General features: G+C 44.4%; 1 protein-coding gene and 1 long non-coding RNA gene across 4 annotated transcripts in view; one reads left to right on the top strand and one right to left on the bottom strand.

Annotated features, from left to right (window-relative positions):
* LOC107374396 (uncharacterized) overlaps positions 1-18,531 on the top strand; it is a 32,760-nt gene extending 14,229 nt beyond the window's left edge. For 2 of the 3 annotated variants that reach the window (XM_070553014.1, XM_054738171.2), the window contains exons 3-7: positions 4,292-4,393; positions 4,477-4,572; positions 5,771-5,881; positions 5,965-6,115; positions 16,477-18,531. In XM_070553014.1, coding sequence (XP_070409115.1) covers positions 4,292-4,393; positions 4,477-4,572; positions 5,771-5,881; positions 5,965-6,115; positions 16,477-18,374 — 2,358 coding nt within the window. In that variant the 3' untranslated portion in view covers positions 18,375-18,531. The remainder of the gene's footprint in view (positions 1-4,291; positions 4,394-4,476; positions 4,573-5,770; positions 5,882-5,964; positions 6,116-16,476) is intronic. The other variant, XM_054738172.2, reaches the window with a different exon arrangement.
* Positions 13,532-14,444, bottom strand: LOC139070555 (uncharacterized). Its single transcript, XR_011521040.1, has 3 exons — positions 14,143-14,444; positions 13,869-13,959; positions 13,532-13,746 (listed from the first exon to the last, which is right to left on the bottom strand). It is a non-coding gene; the product is annotated as an uncharacterized lncRNA (long non-coding RNA).
* Positions 18,532-23,941: the final 5,410 nt, after the last annotated feature.

The following is a 23,941-nucleotide window of genomic DNA, read 5'->3' as shown; positions in this document are numbered from 1 at the left end:
AGACACAGATTCAGCAGCATTCTGGAGGATTTCCTGTCACCTCCATCATTAGATGAAAAAGGGGAGTAGGGCATTTTTTTCAAGGAGGCTCAGAGCACCAATGTGTCATATCGACAGGTGAGTGGCTGAGCCAGGTGGAGGTGCGGCTGCCCCACCTGGAGACCAGCGCAGTACAGCCACGTAGTCATTTGCTGACAACGTCAGATTTTTCAGCTTAGCCATCAGCCACAGCTGGTTCGACATGAATATGGAGCGGAGTTTTAACCTGAAGATGGAGATAGAGTTATGGTTTTGGGCTGAAATAATAAATTTAAAACGAGTTGCACTAAACTGCCACAGTAATGATTACACGTGTGTACAGCACCATTAGACACTCATCTGTACAGGTTATCAGCAAAATAAGTTAACTTAGGTGTTATTTGCTCTTTAAATTAGTGAGTGAGACAGACAACCACAGCACTTGATTTCCTCCTGAGGAGGCAATGAAAATCAGGTGTGCTGAAGCAGAGACATGGAAAACATGCAGGTCAGTGTGCCTAGAGGACCATATTCTGCGTGCATGGCTGTGTGTGGTGTTTAGCCCTCGCTTTTTTGTGGGGTTAAAAAGTTTTACATCTTGCTACCCCAGCGGGTGATGCTGGTTCAGGAGCAACAACATATTGGTAGTTTTCCCCAGCTTACAGAAGAATTCAGGTTTTCTGGCTTTCTCCAAGCCTGCAGCAGCATCGTTGCTGGCACAGCTGCTTTACCGAGCCAAAATATGTCCACACAAATGAACTGTTCAGGGCACTTTTATTTATTTATTCCCATTTTTTCAGCTATGTCTTACCTGTTACTTGCAGTAAGAGGCTACAGCTACATAGTCGTTAGCAGCATTTCTGCAATTGTGTGGCCTTATTTGAAACCACACTATTGGTTCAGCACAAAGCAACATTAATATGATTGGCTGTCCATCTGTTCTTTATATTTAAGTTCTATTGACCTTTTCTCATATGTCTGTTGATGAAAAGTTGTTTTGAAATATATATTGCTATTGTTCTAGATCAGAGACTCGTGAGGAGAGAACACGGCGTGGAGGACAGTTAGCTCTTGAGGAGTTTAATCTCCTTATTTCTCTAAAGAATCTCCTTTCTCTCTCACACAGTGTTCAGCATAAATGAGTACACCCCACTACATTTTTCAGAAAACCTTTAGTTTCCTTTCATAATCAACATTCTCTAAGAGATACCATACTACAAAATACTCCTACAAATATGGGCCATTGATTGCAGAGATGATCATTTGCATGTACAAAAAGTGATTTTTCTAGCAAATCAATTAAAGCCCATGTTGCGAAAATGAGTAAACCCAATTTTAGTCTTTGGAGAAAAGCCACACTTAAGAGTACAAAATTCGAGTTAACAGTCATTCAACCATAGGTGAGTCTAATGATCCTCAGAGGTGTCCCGCAGACATGTGACTATAAAAGGGCATTGCTTCAAGAAACCATGTGTACTTTTTACCATTAATCTCTGCAAATATCCATCAAAATGTTGCTGAAAATGAATAAAACGATGCCCAGTTGTTGAAAATTATTTGCAGCTTTGTAACATACAACTATAAAAATCAGGTAAAAAATACATGGGAGCAGGTCTAAGTCTCTGGGTGATGCCATATTAGATGCCATGTCTCCCTTCTATGGGAGCCCTAGAGGACAACATGAATTTACTGGTTTGTAACAAGCAGTTAAAAAACGTTTGTCATTCATAAACGTTGTTGATTTACACATTTACCTCTTCACTTCATGCCAGTCATGAAAGGGAGTCTGGTGTGCTTGTTTGGCTGAGGTTGCAATCCCAGGGATTTTTGACCCTAATGACCATCCGTTGGTAAGTTCTTACTCGAACACAAAAATACTGCTTGCTTCCAATGATTTAAGTATGGACTGCCCCCTATTGCCAGGGAAAAAGACACTCAGTCACTTTAACAAAGAAAGCCCTTCCCATTTCATGCTGTCAGCAATGGCTCAGCATGGAAGAGTAATAGCACAAAATCTGAGAAAGGAAATCATTTCTTTACACAGAAAGTTTAGGGCTACAAGAAGATCACCGAAGCTTTACATATCAGTCAAAATACTGTAGCAAAAGTCATCCAAAAATGTAAGAAAGATGGAAGTGCAACCATCTTACAGAGACATCCAGGCTATCCACGGAAGTTAACGTCTCAACAGGAGCAGCTTCTGAAAAGAAGGGTTGAAGAAAATTGCTGTGTAAGTTCACTGCCGTTAGCTAAAGCAGTAGAAAGCCAAACTGGAGCGACAGTTTTTCACGACACCATATGGCACACACTGCAGAGGAATGGCATGCATGGGTATCATCCACAAAGGAAGCCTCCCCTACAGCCTATGCAAATTAAAGAATGCCTAGGATTTGCTAGGGCCCATGTTGAAAAGCATAAAGACTACTGGGGCTATAGACTCTGGAGTGATGAGACAATGGTCCCTGTTTTTGGATCTAATGGTTTAAAAACTATAGCACTGGAAAGGGAGGATTTCAAAGAGAAAAGCATGGTGCCTACAGTAAAACATGGTGGTGTCCTTATGTGGGGCTCCATGAATGCTGCTGGTGTTGGGGAGCTGCATTTCATTGGTGGGATCATGAACTCAACAATGTCCTGCTCTGTACTGAAGGAGAAGATGTTGCCATCACTCCGTGCACTTGGTCGTCGTGCACTTTTCCAACAAGACAACGATCCAGAACACACATCTAAAGCTGCTGCTGCAGTTCTGAAGAAGAACAGGGTGAAGGTGATTGAATGAACAAGTATGTCTCCTGATCTGAACCCAATCCAACACCTGTGGGGAATTCTGAAGCAGCAAGTTGAGCTTCACTCCCCATCCAGCATCCGGGCTCTAAAGCCATTTCTACAAAACAATGCCATCAATTTGCCACAACGCCATGGCAGAATCAAGGAAGCCATTAGGTTTTTTATAAGTGGTCAGACCATGACGGGAATGTGGCGCAATCGTGTCCTTTTTATAGAAGACTACGTGATGGCGGCATAAAGGGGGTATGGGGTGGTCTTTGCACTGCCGCAGACTTCCATTTATCTTGGACATAATTTGATTTTTATTGCGATTGTTTTTGTAACAAGCCGCTCCTAAGGGTGTCTGTCCTCCTCAGTCCCTGTGCAGCCTCTGGCGATATGAGCTCCAGCTCTAACGGAGAGAAGCAGTTTACCGTCCCAGCTGATTTTGTTCAAAAAGCAAAACTTACGGCCCCGTTTACTTGTATTTTCTATGTAGTTGCTGGTTGGAGCTTAGCAGTAACTACCTACGTCATCATGACACCTCTGTCTGTTGCGCCAAGGCACAATCATCATTTATGGGTCAAACAATTACCGCAGTATTACTACCATGCGAGGTTTAACAAATGCCACAAAAATTGCACAAAGCCATGCTGGCATGGCGTGTTTAAAAGACACACCATTGCGGTAATTTTACACCGATTTGCCAGCAAGGTGTGTCTTGTAAAAAGGGCTTAGAAGAGGTTATTCTTGAAGAAAGGAAAAAGACAGATGTTGCAATATGTTGCCAACTTGTTCTTTCCATGCCTAGAAGACTTGGTGCTGTCCTTGATCACGGGGGTCATACAAAATTCTAGATGTAGTAGAGTTTGTTGTGGGATGGAATAATTTCATGTTATGGAGTTAAAACAAGTGTTAAATAAAACTGCCTTGTGAAAAGGCTGGAAATTGTTTGTTCATTGAGCTACTGATTAAATTCATACTTTAATCATGCCAGACCGCCCCAGGGCAGCTGTGGCTACAAAGTAGCTTACCATCACTAGCAGTGTGTGAATGTGAGAGTGCATGCAAGCGTCTTCGAGTGCCCTAAACAAGCACTATATAGGTTTGATGTATTATTATTATTATTATTACTATTACTATTACATGTAGGGTGTACTCATTTATGCTGAGTACTATTTCTGTTTTCCTTGTTAAATGTCTAAAACTGCCATCAACAGACAATTCTAGATGAAAACTGCCAAATTATAATTCAAAAGCAAACACTGGGATCTTTTGATGATTTTGGAACCTGTTTATGAACTTGGTTTATTTGACCCATGTTGGCTTTGCTGCAGGAAAACAACCCTGGTACCATAAGAACCACAAACCCTGCTGATGGTGTAGTTTAGACGATATGTTTTCTAGTTTTTCTGGGTTATTAGATTTGATCAATGAGGTAAATGGATTTTGTGTGTCAGAGAAAAATTAAGTTCTTGAGTTGAAATCTTCTGTAATTTCTTTGTAGCTGATCCTGAACATCTGTCAGCTGGGGGCTCCTTGTGAATCTGAACATGTTCAGCCACACCTGGATAGGATGAAGGAACTCATCCAGTCATGGCTCTCACAGGTGATTTAAAATATCTTTTCTTTGAATCTAAAGAAATTTTAGATTTGCAATGCTAGCAGAATGAATGGTCTCATGTCTTCCAGGCCGATGGTGGAAATCCAGAATTGTCAAGTTTAGAATTTATAGATCTCGTTCAGAACTTGCTGAACAATCCTGATGAGAAGGAACACTTCTTTCAGGTCAGTTTTGTTGCTTTTCTTTTCTTTACACAGTATTAGGGGCAGCCACTATTGGTTTTCACCGGACTAAATAGTCTTTATTATTAAGGGACCTGCCAAACAGGCAAGGCCCTTATTGTTCTTCACCGACCAAATGGTCTCTTTATTATTATTATTATTATTATTATTATTATTATTATTATTATTAAGGAGCCTGCCACTTGGCATGGTCTCTTTATTTATTCTTTTACACTAATGTGGTTGGAACAAAAGTGTGTACCCCCACAAATCTTACATCAAAATGACTGACTGGGTCGGGAAAGTGTGCTTTTATTTTTCTTAGCATTTTGAGTTGCCATGTGTAGCGGTGAGGATTAGCTACATTTATTAAATGACCAATAGGATGTGATTTTACTTATAAATATGAATTATCAATCTGATTGGTCTTTGAATATTTGATTTAATATTATTCTAGGTTCTTTGACTATTCAGGGAACGCACACTTCATATTAATTCAGTACATAGTTATAAAAATGAATTTAATTCTGTTTTCCCAAACTAATGATTATACATTTTTATAACTAACAGATAATGAATGAAATGGTGGAATGTAAGCTAGATGTTTATAGCAAAATTTTCCACCACAACTCACTGGGGATCGAGAAGACAGAGCAGACTATTAACATATACACTCACTGGCTATTTTGTTCTGTCCAACGCGCATTAACGCAAATTACTAAACAGCCAATCACATGTTGGAATGTAGACATGGTCAAGACAATCCGCAGCATTTCAAACCGAGCTTCAGAATTGGGAAGAAAAGTGATTTAAGTGACTTTGAACTTGGCATGGTTGTTGGTGGCTGGTCTGAGTATTTCAGAAACTGCTGATTTTCTGGGATTGTCACATACAACCATCTCTACAGTTTACAGAGAATGGTACGAAAAAAGGAAAACATCTAGTGAGGGGCAGTTCTGTGGGCAAAAATACCCTGAATCATTGCCACAAAGGGTTAAGGCAGTTCTAAATGTCAAAGGGGGTTTAACCCGGTACTAGCAAGGTGTCCCCAAATAAGTGGCCAGTGAGTGTAGCGAACTATTAACATGATGGTGACTGTTTCTACTGTTCTCACTCAATTTGATGTAATGAAATTCATTTTATATTGTTTAGGTGTCTCTCCTCTGTACCAAATAAATAACATACAGTTTCTGCTTGTCAGAAGGTTTTTGATGAAGAGTTTGGTCCAATGTACGATGAAGCAATCCAAGCATTGATGTGGTTGTTTCTGACCAGGTTGGAAAAGTTCCTCCCTGTTCAGACTTTCCATCAGGTAAAAGAAGCATACTGAAACATTTCCCTTCTTTTCCTTCAGAAAGTGTATTTACTTCTCCTGTTGTTTGTACTGGTCACCAGGTTGCATCTGTGTTTGGTGAGGGGTCCTGCATCTTGGAGGAATGTGTGCAGTCGGTGTCAGCTGAGTCAGTCGTCACACCAGTCAGTTGGTGTGATGAACTGGGAGCACTTTTGCAGTTTCACAAAGACCTAAACCAGCTGGATCAGAACGGTAAGTCAGCAAATAAAACGGTCTCGGTTGTTGAAATCTAATCCTGCCTAGCTTTGTTTGATGCTCAGACCACACTGTATGATTTTCACCCATCTTAGCCAAATCCCTCCTTGTGAGAAGAATCGTGACAAAAACCGGTGATTTGCATATCTGTGAATTAGGGCCTGCACGACTTTATTTTTTTTTAAAGTCGACAGTCAAGTAATGAAAGTCGAGTCGACTTCGACTAGTCGTTGATGACGTCATACGCCGGAAGCGGCGGGGGGGTCGGTCGGTAGGTTCGCTGGAATTTTTTGACAATTAAAATTGCGCCCACATTTTCTAAGTTAACACATCTCTTTTAACAACGGTAGTTTCTGCATCCTACTTCAGCCCTCTCCCCCTCCCCCTGCGCAGCAGCCGCAAACTCACTGATGCGCCTGCAGCCTCTCGGAGTTCCTGCTGCTCTAAACATTAAAATAATTATTTCATTTTCTGTTCCTCACTTCTGATTACCTTCAATGGTGTCTGTTTGTTGCAACCACCAGGTACAAAAACTAACTTGTTTTTATTTGACTATTTTTCTGTCCTGCCTGTTTATTATCTTCCTGCATCTCCTCTCAATCCTAAAGAGAAACTGCTACCTGGCTTCATATATATTCACCTTATGAGTTACCTTTGAACTGCAGTTCTAAAAGATCTACCGACCGCTAAAACAGTGGAGTGCCGCTGCTCGCCGGCCGACTATAATGGGACCGTTTTTGCTGCGGAGTTCGTGCTGGAGCGGAGCGGAGTGGAGATAGTGGAATCTTGGGGGCGCGTCACCGGAGGACAACAGGTGATGCGCATCGCTCCGCAGCAGCAAAATGCATCAGGCACAAATAACAGACAGAAAACATGAAAGGAAATGAGCCGACATGAACGATAGCGTGTTTAATTTGTTTTTGAGGTGGTGACACCTGATTTGGCGGTGCTCAGGATGCAATGTCTGGAGCGCACGTCAGTGATCAGAGCTTTGCATGCACAAACTGGTTAAGATTAGGATGGGGGTGAGGGGAAGGTTAAATTGCAAGAGGGAAAAGGTCACAGTTTGGTTAAATGTCCGTTTTACCGCCGGTGTCAGTACCGCACAGCGCGTCGCCTCCGCCTCGATCCAGACGCGCAGGGGCTCGTCACCTGCTGTCTTTTCCGAGGACTGCATCTTGTCAGTCATTATCACGTGACAGCGACTAGTCGATGACAGGCATAAAAAGTCACTACAGAGCCGTGAAGTCGACTATTTCGTACAACCCCTACTGTGAATGCACAGTTTGACTGACCTTGCGACAGCTTTTTGAGCCTTCTCACGACCAAACTCAGCCTCAAACAGTCATCAAGCCCGACTGGAAAACCTACGACTCCTGTCTGCAATTGACCAATGAAAACACTATTTTGGGAACCCACAACAGTAACACTCTGCCTCTCTGAGTTTTGGTTTCAACTAATGTTTAAAATATGGATTATAAACTACACTCGTTTTTATTTGTCTTAAAAGCCCAAGTTAAAGCAGAGTTATACTTAAAATAATAACAAGAGCTGAGATGAGATGAACTCACGAACATGAAGAATAAAACACAAAAACATGAGATCCCATTGCTGTGGGTGGAAATCTCACATCTTCAATCGATGAGGATGGTTCAGTAGTGTTTCGCTGCTGCAGGACAGGAAGCTGCATGAGTGACAGCGTGAAAATGGAGTGATGATAAGCTGTTAAAGAGCGGAGTAAATAGACAGAAATTGGAGGCAAAACTTTAGATATTGGAGCGATCTGTGACAGATTCTTCTCTGTAGTTTAGTGGGGGATTTTATGTATACAGGAGGAGGATGAAGGTCCAGCAGACAGATCAGCTGTATAGCTGGAAGATGGTAAAAGAAGACCCGCAGCCGGAGTCTGAGGCGAGGGTTTTGAAAACGATCCTCCCTCTTGAGGAAGATGAGCTAGGTCATCAGCTGACACTAAAGAGAAGTGTTCCTGCAGTAAGGCGTTTTGCGTCACCCCCTGTTTTCCGTGGGACGAATTATTCAACATTCAGGGTGTCCGCGGGGTTTTAAAAAGTATTAAAAAGTGATAAATAAAAATAGTCAAATTTAAGGCCATTAAAAGTGTTAAATTTGGTCTCAGAGGTATTATTTTTTCCAAATTAGGTATTATTTTTTTCAGACTATCAGATGTCGTATTCTGAACATCGACATAGAAATATATTCCGAATGAAATGTTTTGAACGATTATAAAAACAAAACAAGCCGATTATTTGCTCCTCCCACTTGCGCTGCCTTGAGTTGCAAATGAAGCGCTCCTCCCAGTGTTGCCAAGTGAACTTGGCGACTTTGACGCTATTTCTAACAGCTTCTCAGACCCGCTTCTTGACTTTTTAAATCTTAAAAGTACCTAGCGAACACCTCAGAAACATCTCTGGTAACACTTAGCTACTTTCTGGATAACTGTCGTTGACATTTCCTGCAGGTTAGCTAAACACTCCGCCTGCACTCCGGACCGTTCTTCAGGACATTAGGAAAGGGAATGATGTAGTGATGTGTCAGTCGCTAAAGAAACAGCTCTCGGAGCCGGCTCCCTGTTGGAGTAACCAGAGTGAGTGACACACACGCTGCACCTGCGGACTCCTGAGCCGATAAAAACGGCTAAATGTGCGCGTGCGGCGCGCTAAACACACGTGCAGCTTGCCCCTGATTGCTGAGACCGGGTTGGGGGGTGGGGGTGCAGCTGTGGTTGGGACAATTATTACATTAACTGATGGACCTGTAAATAAATCAGGGCTGTGCAGAGACCTTTGAAGGGGCGGGTGCTCAAATTTAAAAAGGGGCACACAGAATAATATTTTCAAACACCATGACATAACCACAGTATACCCGGCTGAATAACAAATCATATTTATTAGAAATTCAAAATGGAAGCAAATCATTATATACACCCTTACCACATAAGGACAATGTAAAGCAAAAATAACTTGTTTTGGTAAATGGTTTGTATTTGTGTAATGCCTTCTTAGGGTTCTACAACCCCCCAAGGCACATTACAACACAGTCAGTCATTCACACACATATTAACACACTGATGGTGATGAGCTATGATGTAGCCATAGCTGCTCTGGAGCGCACTGACAGAGGTGAAGCTGCTGAGCACAGGCACCACCAGTCCCTCCGACCACCACCAGCAGGCAAAGCAGGTTAAGTGTCTTGCCCAAGGGCACAACAGCATCAATCTCTGATTGAAGTCAGGATCAAACCTGCAACGTTCCCATTACTGGACAACCTGCTCCACCTCCTGATCTATTGCTGTCCTGTTTTACCTGATGATGGGGTACAATGTAGCTGTTGCAGGGTTGCTCCTCTTGCTGCTGCTGATGATGCTGGAGGGCAAGGCTGTGTTGATCTCAGACTGTAGGTAGTAAAACCAACAGAGGAGAAATGTTAGTCAATTACAAAATTAATGTAAGATAATAAAACAATGGCAAAAAATGGTGAAAACTCTTAGAACTGTAAGACAGAAATATCTGAGACAACACCTGTGGTAAATAAATGGAAATCTAAACATTAGTGGATAATAGAGGAGTTTATGTCAGAGATAAGAATGTGACAGAAATATAAACAGAAAGAGTTGTGTGTGTGTGTGTGTGTGTGTGTGTGTGTGTGTGTGTGTGTGTGTGTGTGTGTGTGTGTGTGTGTGTGCGTGTGCGCGCGCGTGTGTGCGTGTGTGTGTGTCTTCAATCTCATGTGATCTATCACTCTCCACTTGCTGTCCATCTGAGAACAAGGCAAAATTAGCTATTGTATGAATGAATTATGTAGTTATTCACATTTAACAGGTCTTGCACCTAATCCATGATCAAGAGGCTAACAAAAAACATTTTCTGGCATCAAAACATTGCACTTGTGTATATTATTGTTTCTACACTTGTTGCTGTGATGCAGCTTACCTGTACTCTTTTTTTTATCCAGCTGGTGAGGGACCCACTGCCTTTAGCTGCCTCACATAGCTCTTTCTGTCGCTGCTTCCGCCTCCTCTCCTTACGAGGCATGTCTGTACAATGATATATCATAATTAATTTACAAATATTTTTTCATGCATATAAAACTCATGCATACACATACTGGGACATTTCATTCCTTTTCCAGAAAACTAACTGTATATAATTTGGCCACAAATTTGCTTCATGATGCTGATCCAGAATATTTCCATAATATTTTAATCATAGTGCTTTAGTAATTATAATAAAAATAAAGAATAAAACAATATGTTTATGCTTTCATTCAGTTTTACTATCTACTTTGTGCAAAACAGAGAACTGTACAGATAAAATAATTTTGCTGTGAAAACAGTAGTTTTTTTTAATGTACATCTTTAAAACATAATGTTTTTAATACAATGCATTCAAAAAGAGAGCAAATATAAACTCCAAATTTTGAGAATATGCATAGTATTAGTGAACTAAAAAACCCACCAGAAGGGCTGAGAAACCTTAAAATCTAAAACAAAACTATGTTCCCTAAAACGCTGGACCGAATTTACACACAAGGACTGAATATTTTGTAACACAAAACTTGTGACGTATGTTACCTTTAGTATTTTTCTTATTTCCTCTCACAAAAGGTAGCTAAATTTTAAATTTGTCCAAGTTTTATTAGTCCGACCGCGAACCAAGAAGTGATTTTGTAAACAAGAAGCAGGGCTGTGTGAGACCCTAGTCACGTGACACGCAGCAGCGATAGGAATGCAACTTTGCGGTACCTAGTTAACAGCAATGACATTTTATTGGCAAATTCCCAATATTTAAGATTGAAAAAATATTTTCGTACAAGTACTTATGTACAGAATGTTTTTGGTTAATTCTAAAGTTACTGAGGCTCAGAATCAGTACCCAGCCACAGACACACACCCAGCTAGTAATATATCACACACCTAGGGCCACAAAACAACTTAATAATGTACAAAATAATCTAATAACTGTGTATAGTAGTGTGCATCCTACTTACCGGTGTTAGTCCGTTTCTCCCAATCAATATGTACAGGTGCTGGCCAGTAAATTAGAATATCATGAAAAGGTTGAAAATATTTCAGTAATTCCATTCAAAACGTGAAACTTGTACATTATATTCATGCAATGCACACAGACCAATGTATTTCCAATGTTCATTACATTTAAATTTGATATTCATAAGTGACAACTAATGAAAACTCCAAATTTGGTATCTCAAAAAATTAGAATATTCTGAAAAGGCTGAATATAGAAGACACCTGCTGCCACTCTAATCAGCTGATTTACTCAAAACACCTGCAAAGGCCTTTAAAAGGTCCCTCAGTCTTGTTTTGAAGGCACCACAATCATGGGGAAGACTTCTGACTTAACAGCTGTCCAAAAGACAATCATTGACACCTTGCACAAGGAGGGCAAGACACAAAAGGTGATTGCTAAAGAAGCTGGCTGTTCGCAGAGCTCTGTGTCCAAGCACATTAACAGACAGGCGAAGGGACGGAAAAAATGTGGTAGAAAAAAGTGTACAAGCTCTAGGGATAACCGCACCCTGCAGAGAATTGTGACGACAAACCCATTCAAAAATGTGGGGGAGATCCACAAAGAGTGGACTGCAGCTGGAGTCAGCGCTTCAAGAACCACCACGAGGAGACTCATGAAAGACATGGGATTCAGGTGTCGCATTCCGTGTGTCAAGCCACTCTTGAACATGAAACAGCGCAAGAAGCGTCTCGCCTGGGCCAAGGACAAAAAGGACTGGACTGATGCTGAGTGGTCCAAAGTTATGTTTTCTGATGAAAGCAAGTTCTGCATTTCCTTTGGAAATCAAGGACCCAGAGTCTGGAGGAAGAGCGGAGAAGCACAGAATCCACGTTGCATGAGGTCCAGTGTAAAGTTTCCACCGTCAGTGATGCTGTGGGGTGCCATGTCATCTGCCGGTGTTGGCCCACTCTGTTTCTTGAGGTCCAGGGTCAATGCAGCCGTCTACCAGGAAGTTTTAGAGCACTTCATGCTTCCTGCTGCTGACCAACTTTATGGGGATGCAGACTTCACCTTTCAACAGGACTTGGCACCTGCACACAGTGCCAAAACCACCAGCACCTGGTTCAAGGACCATGGTATCCCTGTCCTTGATTGGCCAGCAAACTCGCCTGACCTTAACCCCATAGAAAATCTATGGGGTATTGTGAAGCGGAGGATGCAATACGCTAGACCCAACAATGCAGAGGAGCTGAAGACGACTATCAGAGCAACCTGGGCTCTCATAACACCTGAGCAGTGCCACAGACTGATCGAGTCCATGCCACGCCGCATTACTGCAGTTATTGAGGCAAAAGGAGCCCCGACTAAGTATTGAGTGCTATACATGCACATTCTTTTCATGTTCATTCTTTTCAGTTGGCCAACATTAGAGAAACAAACATTTTTTCATTGGCCTTTAGAATATTCTAATTTTCTGAGATACCAGATTTGATGTTTTCATTGGTTGTCACCTATAAATATCAAAATTAAACGTAATAAACATCGGAAATACATTGGTCTGTGTGCATTGCATGAATATAATGTACAAGTTTCACGTTTTGAATGGAATTACTGAAATATTTTCAACCTTTTGATGATATTCTAATTTACTGGCCAGCACCTGTATGTCCTAAAAGCTCTGCACCGCTCCCTCGGCCATGAAGGAAACGTGGGTGCTTGCTTGCAGCTTGTTGGCTGTGTCTCAATTCAGGGTCTGCATCCTTCGAAGGACCCAGCCCACCCGGCCGACGTGGGCTGCGTCCTCCGTCGGCCGGGTAGACCGGATGTTAACGGCTGTGAATTTGGACAGGCCTAGCCTTCATGAACTCCCTCGGCGAACGTTCCGTCGCCTAGCAACCGTGGAACCGCTGGGCAGAAGGGAGAAGGAACTTTAAACGATGGAGCTCGACGTTTTATTTAGCTTTTTAACCCCCAGAAACCCAAATTTAGAAAACAACTGCAAAATATTTTTTTAACCTTTCACATGTTCTAGGAGGCCAGATAAACGGGCCTATTTACACATTTTAACAGCCAATAGTGTTGCAGAACTGAACAATAGGACCTATTAGCAATGTAAATGTGGTTTTAAAAAGAAAAAAAAAATGGGGAAGGTTTATTCTTGTAGACTTAAATCTGATGTTGTAATATTACAACCGTGGGTCTCTGGGGGTTAATCATTTCCTTGACTGTTGGAGAGCTAATTCAGAGAAAATACTTTAGACTAGCTGAGCCTGAGCAAAGATGTGATAATAGTTTTTAATACTTTCTAAGGGTCTTAATTTGACCAAAACCGATTTATCACCTTTTAAGACTTTTCAAGACCCAGCGGATACCTTCTAGTAAACAATTCTCATTTGTAAACAAAAATAAAATTCAAGAGTTTAATGCAGAACTGATTTTATTTAGATATTTCATTTATATGTACATGTTTAATCTTCCTTAACCATTTTTTTCTAGCAAAGTAAAAAGCTGTCAAAGTTCTTCCTTCTCTCCTGGGCTCCTGCTGCTCTGCCTCCCTCTGCAGCCTCATGTCCTCCCAGATCAGCTCCAGAAGCTCATCGCTGGCACCTTCCCCTGGATGCCCATTTTCTCCAGAATAGTCTTAACAAACATGTAAGAAAAGAAACAGGAAGAGAAAAGAGGACAACGGGTTATTCCTTTCATGTTTTCGCAGAAAAAAAATAAACTCAAACGAGTTTTTAAAATATGAGATGTTATTGTACCTCCATACAGCCGCCGAATACTTTGCTCCGGTGATCATGTGGTCCATCTCCGTCCTAAGCTTAATAAATTCCCTGGTTTTCTCTTTTGTTCCTAAAATACAAACTTCTATTAAAATCAGGGGGAAACGTAGCGGGAGAAGTACGACACCGAGCGCGGCCGAACATACGAGCCGAGACCGCAATACAAGCACTTTTACTGTAACATTTCTAACTAAAATAACGTTCATGTATCACAAAAAGTCCTTAAACTGACAGTTTTCAAGTTTATACTTACATGTATATGCGCAATCCTCTCCGACAGCTCCCGCTTCACTGTCCGCCATTGTTTTTAAGTTTTTCTGCCGGCCGGCCCGCAAGGCATCTTGGGAAATGCTACCTGTTGAAGGATACACCCGACCCATCCTTCATTCAGGCGAAAAGAAGGCCGCATTCGTCGACCGCATTTGAAGGAGTCTTCGAATTGGGACAGGCCGAGTCGCGGCGCTGTGACGTAACCGGCCGACGAATCCGGCCGAGGTAGGATGCAGACCCTGAATTGAGACACAGCCGTTGTGACCGGCTGTGCGCTCTGGCGTGAGGAAGAGACGGAATGGTCACGTGACGGTATGGTCACGTGACTCACGCCAGCTATATAACATTATTAAACAGAAATTTTATTAATTATTAATTTTTGTTGTTCTTGAGGGGGCACAAACTGAAAATTCTTAAAAAAATAAAATAAAATAAATAAATAAATATAAAAAAAATCATTAAACCTCAAAAAGGGCACTTTGGGCACATGGGAGAAAAGGGGCAGGGTCTCAAGCACCCTCCGGCGCCCCCCCCCCCCCCCCCCTGCACGTGCCTGAAATAAATAGTTTATAAATAAGGTAGAAATAAGTTCCTCACGCTGATAAATAATAACTAATCTCTCTGAGGACACGGTGCTAGTGCACGCTCCTACAGCACCTTGACATGACTCAATAAATGCTATGCAACATTTAGTGAACAGCAATTTGCATTTATTTGTTATAAATGCCACTGTATAATTCTTGCTGTCAGTATTTGCAAGATATTGGTACTTGGGTCTGTACTGGTTAGACTTAAATGAGTTAAACCAAGGTCTTGGTTTATGACCCTTGGGTCATAAACTGAGCTATAAGTATATTGGTCTTTTTATACTGGGAATCAGGAGTTATTTTAGTGATCATCTTGTTGTTTATTTTTGCCCTGATTGTGCCCTGAGCAGTTTTATGACTGAATAAAAATAAAAAAATAAAAATCTACATAAATTGAAAAATCGTCTTAAATAATCGAGATCTCAATTTCAGTCACAATAATCGTGATTATTGTTTTTGCCATAATCGAGCAGCCCTACTTTAACATATCCGGTCACATAATGATGACGTCATATTTAGTGGTCGTTGTGCATCATTTCAGGCCTCGTGGTCAACTGTCTGAACCGCTGAACAGAAGTGCCTGGCTTATTTTCTAAGTAAAATAAATATGTGCAATACGTTGTCAACATCAGTGAGTCTCTAAGTCAATTCTTTTTGTATGTTATATATGTTAAAATATGTGTAAATAGGTCGCTGATTAACACTTGCAATTTAGTGTTGTGATGGTTTTAAAAAAATTCTGAAGGTAGTAAAAAAAGTATTAAAAAGTAGTAAATTTTACTTAAGGATTGCTGTATATACCCTGACATTGCAACGGGCTGAGCCGTTACAGTTGTTTTTTACAAGAGGCATATCACGATTGGCCACTGAGGTGGTCAGATGGAGTGGAATACGACGACTGGACAACGCGAATCAGCACTGGTGAAATGAAGTGGAACTCGGTTTGTGACTTCACTCCAAGCTTCACAGAATTAGCAGATGTTTTAACTTCTGTTTAAGGATTTTTGACAGTTTGGCTTTCCTAAAAGAACTTTCCTGGGTTGAGATGGCGCTCGCGCGGGTGCACGCAGCGAGCTGCACGCAGCGAGCTGCTCGTCCTCTTTATGCAATGGAACCTTGCGTTTTATTGGCTTTTGACGGGGAAAGAGAGGTAGCTGGCGCGTGAGATGTCGGGCTGGACTCCCTGGATCCCTGAAGAAGCGGCTGGTCCGATTCGGCCCAGCTTCTGACCCGGTGGTTCCGAGATGTCTTATGGATTACTCTGCGCCCTGCCTCGTGAACTTGTCCGGCTCTGAGGGTGAGCTGGCACCGCGCCACGGCCAATCGGCTCGAGGACCTCGCCAGACTGGGGTTTGCTGGGAGAATCTACGCTCGGTTACGGGCTCAGAGTTAAAGGAGACTGTGCCTGTGCGCGATCCTGGTACTGCAGCCCCGCCGCAGACCCGGTTTGGTCTGGTCAATGACCCTCTTTTATGTTGTATTTAAATTTGTAATTTGAATTGCTTTTATTTTCGATTTATTCACCATATTTAACTTTACCATGTACTATGTTCAGCAACTTGGGCTTCCCGACAGGGTTGCGGAAGGCGCTTTATAAATAAAGCTTTGATTGATTGATTGATTGATTGATTGATTGATTGATTGATTAAACAAAATCAAAACTTCTCTGTAGAAACACTACAAGAAACATTTGTCTTTCTAGATGATTTCTTATTTTTTTCTCTTCACAGATTTACTTCTTGATCGTTCCTGCATCCTTTCTGCGCTCAGACTTCCCACCCCACAAACAGCTAATGCTGTTCAAACACCAGACCTCAGCATTGCGGGTCAGTCTACTGCAAAGGAGGACTCTGCAGCACCAACTTGTTCATTTCAGATCAAAACTAACCCAGAGCGCTTCACCAATGAGTCAGTGATGGACAGATGTCATCTGGCCTCTGATGAAAAGGGAACCCAGCTTCTTCTGGGAGAAGAAGTTAGAACTAATAGAGGTGTCCTTGGAGTCCAGGTGAACCCTGTGTCCTGCCTCCTAAAGGAATGTTGTGTTCAGCTTCAGAGACTTGACAAATTTGTGGACGTTCAACCTGTGAGAGTGACCAGAGACCTCAGTCTGAAAAAGATTCTGCAGGAGATAAAACATCCCCTTCCAGAGGCACCCAGTACTTCATCTGAGGCTTCAGAGAAAGAGGTTTCCAGTCCTCTCCATGACGACTCATGCATGGCTCCCGTCAGCACAATCAGTGAAGACAGCTTTGAAGACTCATGGTCCTATTACTCAGAAAACTCACGTGAAGCTAACACTACTAGTGCTGCTGATTCATGGTCCATTTATTCAGGTGATGATTCTTCGGTTCTAGATCCCGTCAACAGTTTGGCCGAAACTGACTTGTTGTCTAGCCATTTAACTAGAGACTGTACTTTTCTGAATCCAAAAAATGCTTCCACTTCAAGCATAGACAGATCTCTGAAGAAGACTCAGAATCCAGTGTGTTTTATCTGTAAGGAGCAGGTAAAGAAAAGTCTGAGGATGCACATGAAAACACACTTTCCCAACAAAGACTACACCTGTCCTCAGTGTGATGGTAGGTACAACCTGCTAACATCTCTGCTGCGACACATGAAAAAGACTTGCTTTGACTACCTTCAGCCGGGTAGAGATCCAGATGTGCTGAACACAACCCAGGATGTTTCCAAATGTGAAAAATGTGGAGACCAGTTTAGGTATAAGGTTTCTTTGCAGAAGCACATGATGACGCACCATGAGCTGTATTGTAGTGTGTGTCGGAGGGTGTTAAGAGATGCTGCTACATTGGCCAGACATAAGGCTTCCCATGCTCCATTTCACTGCACTCGCTGCGATCAGTTCTTTGCCGTCTTTAAGCACCTGCTCAGACACTATGAGAACGTACATAGAGTCAGCAGGCCGTTCCAGTGCAGCCAGTGTCCCAAAACTTATCCCAGACTTCGTTTTTTAATCAGACATGAGTGGCAGCATACCGGCTGTCTGCCCTTCCAGTGCACTCTGTGCAACCTGAAATTCAAATCTGACTGTGACCTTGTGGCCCACCAAAGAGTACACACCAGGGAGAAACCTTACCTGTGTGCAGACTGTGGCAAGACTTTTGCCCGCAAGTCCAACCTTCTCCGGCACCTGAGAGTCATCCACAGCGAGTCTCGTCATGAGAAACGTTTTTCCTGTTCTCAGTGTGACAAATCCTTTAAAGAAAATGAATCACTGAAGAAACACCAGAAGATGAAACACTTAAGCGAGCCGTCCAGGTACCCATGTCCCTACTGTGGGAAGATGGTCTCATTGTCAAATATGGCAAGACACAAATTAATCCACACAGGAGAGAGGCCTTTTAAATGTACAATGCCAAAGTGTGACAGGTGCTTTAGATCGGCTACTGAGGTGAAGAGGCATGTTCTTCAACATCACACCAAAGAGAGACCTTTTAGATGCCACACCTGTGGAAAAGGCTTTGTTAGAACATGTGATCTCACTGCACACACTAGAATACACTCGGAGGAGAAACCTTGTGTTTGCCCAATCTGTGGCAAGGGTTTTCTCAAGCTCTACAGCATGCAGAGACATAAGAGGCTTATACATGGAGTCGTTACGCATTAGCACCGGAAGGCTTAGCTAGAACACACAATCACATCTCTAACCAGAACAACATCACACTGCCAAGTGTCAGCCCTGACCTAGATCACTTCTACCATGTCACGTCATGTAGTTGTGTCCCAGATTTTCATGTATAATAAATGGTATTTCTAGTTTTTTATATGGTTTTATTTATGTGGTTCATTTAACACATACACTTGTATGTGTATGTGTATACCATAATAAATATATTTTATATATATGGCAACATCAGGAAAATGGAACACAAAACCAGAGAAGCACCAAGGCCTCAAAGAAGATGTTGAGAACTCCTGGGGTGCCCGCGATCACCGGAGCACTCGGGGCAGTCTCCTCCTAACTGGAGGAGGGGCTACAGAAGATCCAGAAAAAAACATCAGACACCTCAGTCCAGAAAAGTGCAGTTCTAGGATCAGCTAAGATTGTTGCAAGTTCTCGCATGCCAAAAACAGTGGCATGAAACGGAGTCAACAGAAGGGACACAGAGATGAGATTGAACTTGCTCATGCGAGTAAAATCAGCCAGAAGATAAGGAGGACGGGTCCAGCTGAACAAGAAGCACCGAAGCTGGAACAAAAGAAGTCCAACTGAAGAAAAGCATCTCAGGAAATGACAAGCCCTCCAATGGAGAGTTCTGGACTTTGGGAGGGGCTGAAGACCAGCTTACAAATATGACATTGTATGGGTTTGGCTGTCTTGTGTTGAGCTAAGATATGAAACTGACAAATGATCACATTGTTTTGCTGTCTTGTGATAATGAGATGTATGTAATTGGAAAAAGATTACATTGTTTAGGCTGTCTCATGACTGTTTGAGATATTGCTTGGAAGTGGTTTAGGATAAGTATAAAAAGGGCAGCTAGAAGAGTTAGAGTTGAGAGTTGAACTTAGAGTTAGAGTGTGACAGTTTAGTGTTGACACAAGTCAACCAGTTATTCTCAGGAAGATTTTAGTATTAGCATCGTCCAAGGGGATTGGTTAATCATATATTTACCCTTTTTTGTATTTTTTAATTTTGAAATAAATTTTTTGGAAAAAGAATCCTCGTTCTCGATTCTTAAAGGTCTTTTAGCCTTTTGAGTTGGGAGTCCCGACCAGACCTCTAGGAGAGGTAAGTCACCTTGCTCGTTCCTGTGCTTCAGGACTTGTTTTCAGGTTGTGACAGATTGAGAAAAGATACCTTAGGTAATGGGAGTTTGTCTTCCCTCCCCCTTGGTAGCGGGACACCCTAAGGATTATATTTCATAACTGTTCGTTGGTTCAAACAGGCTCTTTTTTTGCACTAAAAAGTCTTTGTTTAGCGTGGGAAGGAACCATTTCAAAGGGTGGATTAATTAGATTAATTGATAAATCTATGTTAGTCTGGCCAACTAACAAGAATCATTTTCTAGTTACCACCGCCCACATTGCTGACAGAGGTGCAAATTCATCCTGATAGGACCCAAATAATAGATGCCTGGACGGCCTCCAGTATTAAACTTCTGCCCTAGTATTTAAAACGATTAAATAACGGGAGAGTTAAAAGGGAAGTGTGTTATTACAGAAGAACAAGTAGCACAAATTTCATTTCACCTTAAACTAGAAAACGAGTTCTAAATTAGGGAGACCAAACCAGGGTCAGTACAATAATACTCACCTGCGGCCCCAACTTCCCTGAGAAAGCAGCGTATTCTAAGGTTCTAATGGAACCAGGTTCTAACGGAACGAACAAATAGGACAGGCTCGCGACATGGCGCCCAACGGATTAGGGGCACTGAGTGAAAGTAAATACTAGATACCGGACTCACCGAAATAGGACCATTTTCTAGGCTGAAAAACGGCTCGCGCACCATGGACCTGGTAAGCTTATAACCTTGGAGTAAGTGAAAAACGCACCATCTCTCGGCAAGGAAAGAGATTGGGAGAACGGAAGACTAACTGAAAGAAAAGGTAGAAAGAAACTACAGCTTTCCGACGTGAGACACGCCAAGGATAAACTAGAAAAACTTGCTGTTGGGAAAACCCCGCAAGTCTCACTAGAGAAGAACAGTAGGAGATTCTTTTGGGTTTGCTGGAGCGACTCCCAGGCAGACCGGAACCTTTGGTCCTGACTCCGTTCGGGGTCGGGCAGTACCGATGTGACCCAGGAGCGATGTACTCTGCAGAGTTCATGGTACAACAGGCTAGCTGTAGAATAATATACTTCTTATCTAGAAGCAAAAATGAGGCAGTTCAAATGAGACAGGCGTTATGCAACCGATTGTGCAGAGGTCACCACTGGCCACTAGGGTGTGCTGAGATCAAGCCTCGAGGGAAAAAGGTGTATTCACGGACGTGCCGGAAGTCACGTACATGTGACGATCCCTCACTGTACATACTGCTGCTCAACCATCACACTGCTGTCTATCCATGCCACTGTTCGACTTGGATCTGTAAGTCTTCACCTGCTTGTTAAGCTAATGTAATGGTTACATTGTCAGTATACACGCTAAGCCGCCTGCATTTATTTACCCATTTTATCGCATTGCTTAGCTTTGGTCTTTAGCCCATGCTGCTGATTCATGCTGCCGTTAGCTTCTGCTAACTCAGCTTTGTATGTCGCAGCAGGGCTCCTTCATCCTTGTCAATAAAACCATTTGACATCGAGGAGCGTATTTCTTCATGAAGGAGCCATGGTGGTCGTCAGATGCTCCGTTCCAGCCTGCACGTTCGCCACCGACGACGTGTCTGAGGCTCTCGCCGTGGCACTGCTGGCAAACCATGGCCTGGCCCATCAGAGCCGGACCGAACCCGCTGCGCCCGTTCGGGCCCCGGGCCTGCCTGGCCCTGCGCTGGAACGACCGAGAGTGGATGTCGGCATGTCCATCGAGGAATGGAACGTCTTTACACGCCGCTGGAACCTCTTCCGCGCTGGCTCGGACATAAGTGATGCCCAGGCCCCCTTCCAGCTGTTTCAGTGCGCCGGCCTGGAACTTGGGGACAGTTTGCTAAAGGCTAACCCGGATGCTGCAACTGGACCGGTTGAGACTCTGCTGGCTGCCATGCGCTCTCTGGCGGTGATACCGGTTGCCACATGCATTCTGAGAACTGAACTGCTTCAACTACGCCAGGATCGTGACGAGCCCTTTCGTGCATTTGCCGCCAGGGTGTGTGGCAAGGCAGAAACCTGCGCCTACAATGCTGTGTGTGGATGCGGGCAGTCAGTTGACTATTCTGATCATATTATTCGTGATGTACTGATTAATGGGATTAATGACTCTGATATACGGAGGGACATGTTGGGGACTCATGATGTTCTGGGTAAGTCTGTGAATAATATTATAGCACTGGTGGAGAACAGAGAAATGGCTCGCAACACCCTCCCCTCCTCCAGCCTGTCAGCTATGTCCTCGTTCAGGCGCAGACAAGCGATGCCACCATCAGGGCCTGCTTCCTCTCCGGCCCCACCAGACAGGTCTGCTAGGGCTATATGCCCTGATTGTGAAGTGTCTTTCTGTGTTTTTTCTGAGGGATCTCGGGGTTGGAACACCAAGCCTCATCGAATGTGTGCCGACTGCTTCCGGGCCCGGAAGAGACGGGCACGGCACCAGCCACACATGGACGGACAACAGGCTGCTGTAGGCCATGAGGTGATATCGCAGGTCTCATCCGTCATGTCGGGCGTCTGCTCTAATGGACGTCGCAGAGACAGGCACCGACCCCGCACCTTGGGAACGCATAGCTGCAGTGATGGGCCCACGCCGATCAGGCTCAGCCATCACATCTTCTCCAAGGGCGAATGGTGGCGCGCGAAGCTCAGGGACCACCCCCGAGTGCCCATCTCCATCCAGATTGATAATAAGGTGGGGTTCACTAGTAGAGCCGGTGCCAGATGCCCGGCTGCAGAGGCCACCGTGTCCGCCATTGCAGACACGGGGGCTCAATCGGACCTATGGTCCCTGGAGGAGTTTCTGGCGTGCGGTTTCGAGCGCAGCGCCCTCCACCTGGTAGTCCTAAACATATCAGCGGCGAACAGCTCCCCCATTGACATCGAGGGCGCCTTCTTTGCCAAACTATCCACTACTGCCCCTGGTGGTGAGGTGGTGTCCTGCCACGCAATGATATATGTTAGCAGGTCAGTTCACGCGATGTACCTCTCGTATGACTCTCTGCTCAGCATCGACATTCTGCCTAGTGGGTTCCCATCCTGCACCGATGAGGGCAACTCGGCAGTGGGCCGTGACCTTGAAGCCGCCAGTTGTTGCGGTGGGCTCACCACAGTCTCATGCCTGGGAGAAGTCTGCGACGGAGGCATGGCGTCTAACGACATCCTGTTGACCAGGGAGCGATGCGCAGACCGTGACTGCAATGCCCCCTCGCAGGCGGCCACACCTCCCATGCCGGCATCACCGTCATCCACGCCATTTGAGGAGGTGTTCTTCGACTACAGGGGTCACCACTACCTGGTCATTGGCGATCGCCTCTCCGGCTGGGTGGAAGTCATGAGCTCTCCCGCGGGCACCAATCTCGGGGGCTCCATTGGGCTTATCCGTCACTTGAAGGCTTTCTTCGCCACGTTTGGTGTGCCCGAGGAGTTGTCAAGCGACGGAGGTCCGGAGTTCTCGGCAGGGCGCACAGCCGACTTCCTCCGCTTATGGCAGGTCAAGCACCGCGTGTCCTCGGTTGGGTTCCTAATGGAAGGGCGGAGGTGGCTGTCAAGACGGCGAAGCGCCTACTAGTCTCGAACACCGGCCCGATCGGGAGCCTCGACCATGACCGCTTTCTGCATGCGATGTTGCAACTGCGCAATACGCCTGACCCCGACTGCGACCTGTCGCCCGCGCAAATCATCTTTGGTCACCCCCTCAGGGACTAGCTGTCATTTGTTAATAGGCTGGAGAAGTTCTCCAACCCTCACATCCGTCCGCTCTTGCGTCAGGCATGGGCGGCGAAGGAAGAGGCCCTCCGGACTCGCATGGCCCGTACCACTGAGTCTCTGAGAGACCACGTACGACCGCTCCGCCCTCTCGTAGTCGGGGAGGCGGTGTTCCTCCAGAACCTAGTTGGCTGCAGCCCGCGAGCATGGGACAGATCTGGGGTGGTAGTAGAGTCACTAGGACATGACCAGTACCGTGTCAGGGTCGATGGGTCTGGCCGCATCACCCTGCGCAACCGGCGCTTTCTCTGCGCATTCACCCCGGCGACCCCTCGCACTCACCCAGAGAGCGCTGCGCCGCTGCCTGCGTCCAACGACGAGACACTCGACTTAGGTCCCACCAGCCCGGGGTCAGCGGGACCCCTGCCAGATCAGTCACACACACCACCCGAGCCCCAAGGCACAAACCCCGGCACTGCCCAGTCGGTACCGAATCCTCCAGACGAAGCCAACGGGGACGCTGCCCCAACGGGGACGCTGCCCCAGCGGCGCAGACCCAGGAACAGTGCCCATCAACCCCTTCCTCCCAGCCAGCGGGCTCCGGTAGAGTAAGGTGGCCAGCCAACCGGTATGTCCAATCCAATCCAATCCAGTTTATTTCTAAAGCACTTTAAAAGACCCAGCACAGGAACAAAGTGCTGTACAGAAAGTACATTAAA

The sequence above is a fragment of the Nothobranchius furzeri genome, chromosome 7 (assembly GCF_043380555.1).
Source record: "Nothobranchius furzeri strain GRZ-AD chromosome 7, NfurGRZ-RIMD1, whole genome shotgun sequence".
NCBI classification, from domain to species: domain Eukaryota; kingdom Metazoa; phylum Chordata; class Actinopteri; order Cyprinodontiformes; family Nothobranchiidae; genus Nothobranchius; species Nothobranchius furzeri.
This window is presented reverse-complemented; position numbering and strand designations above follow the sequence as displayed.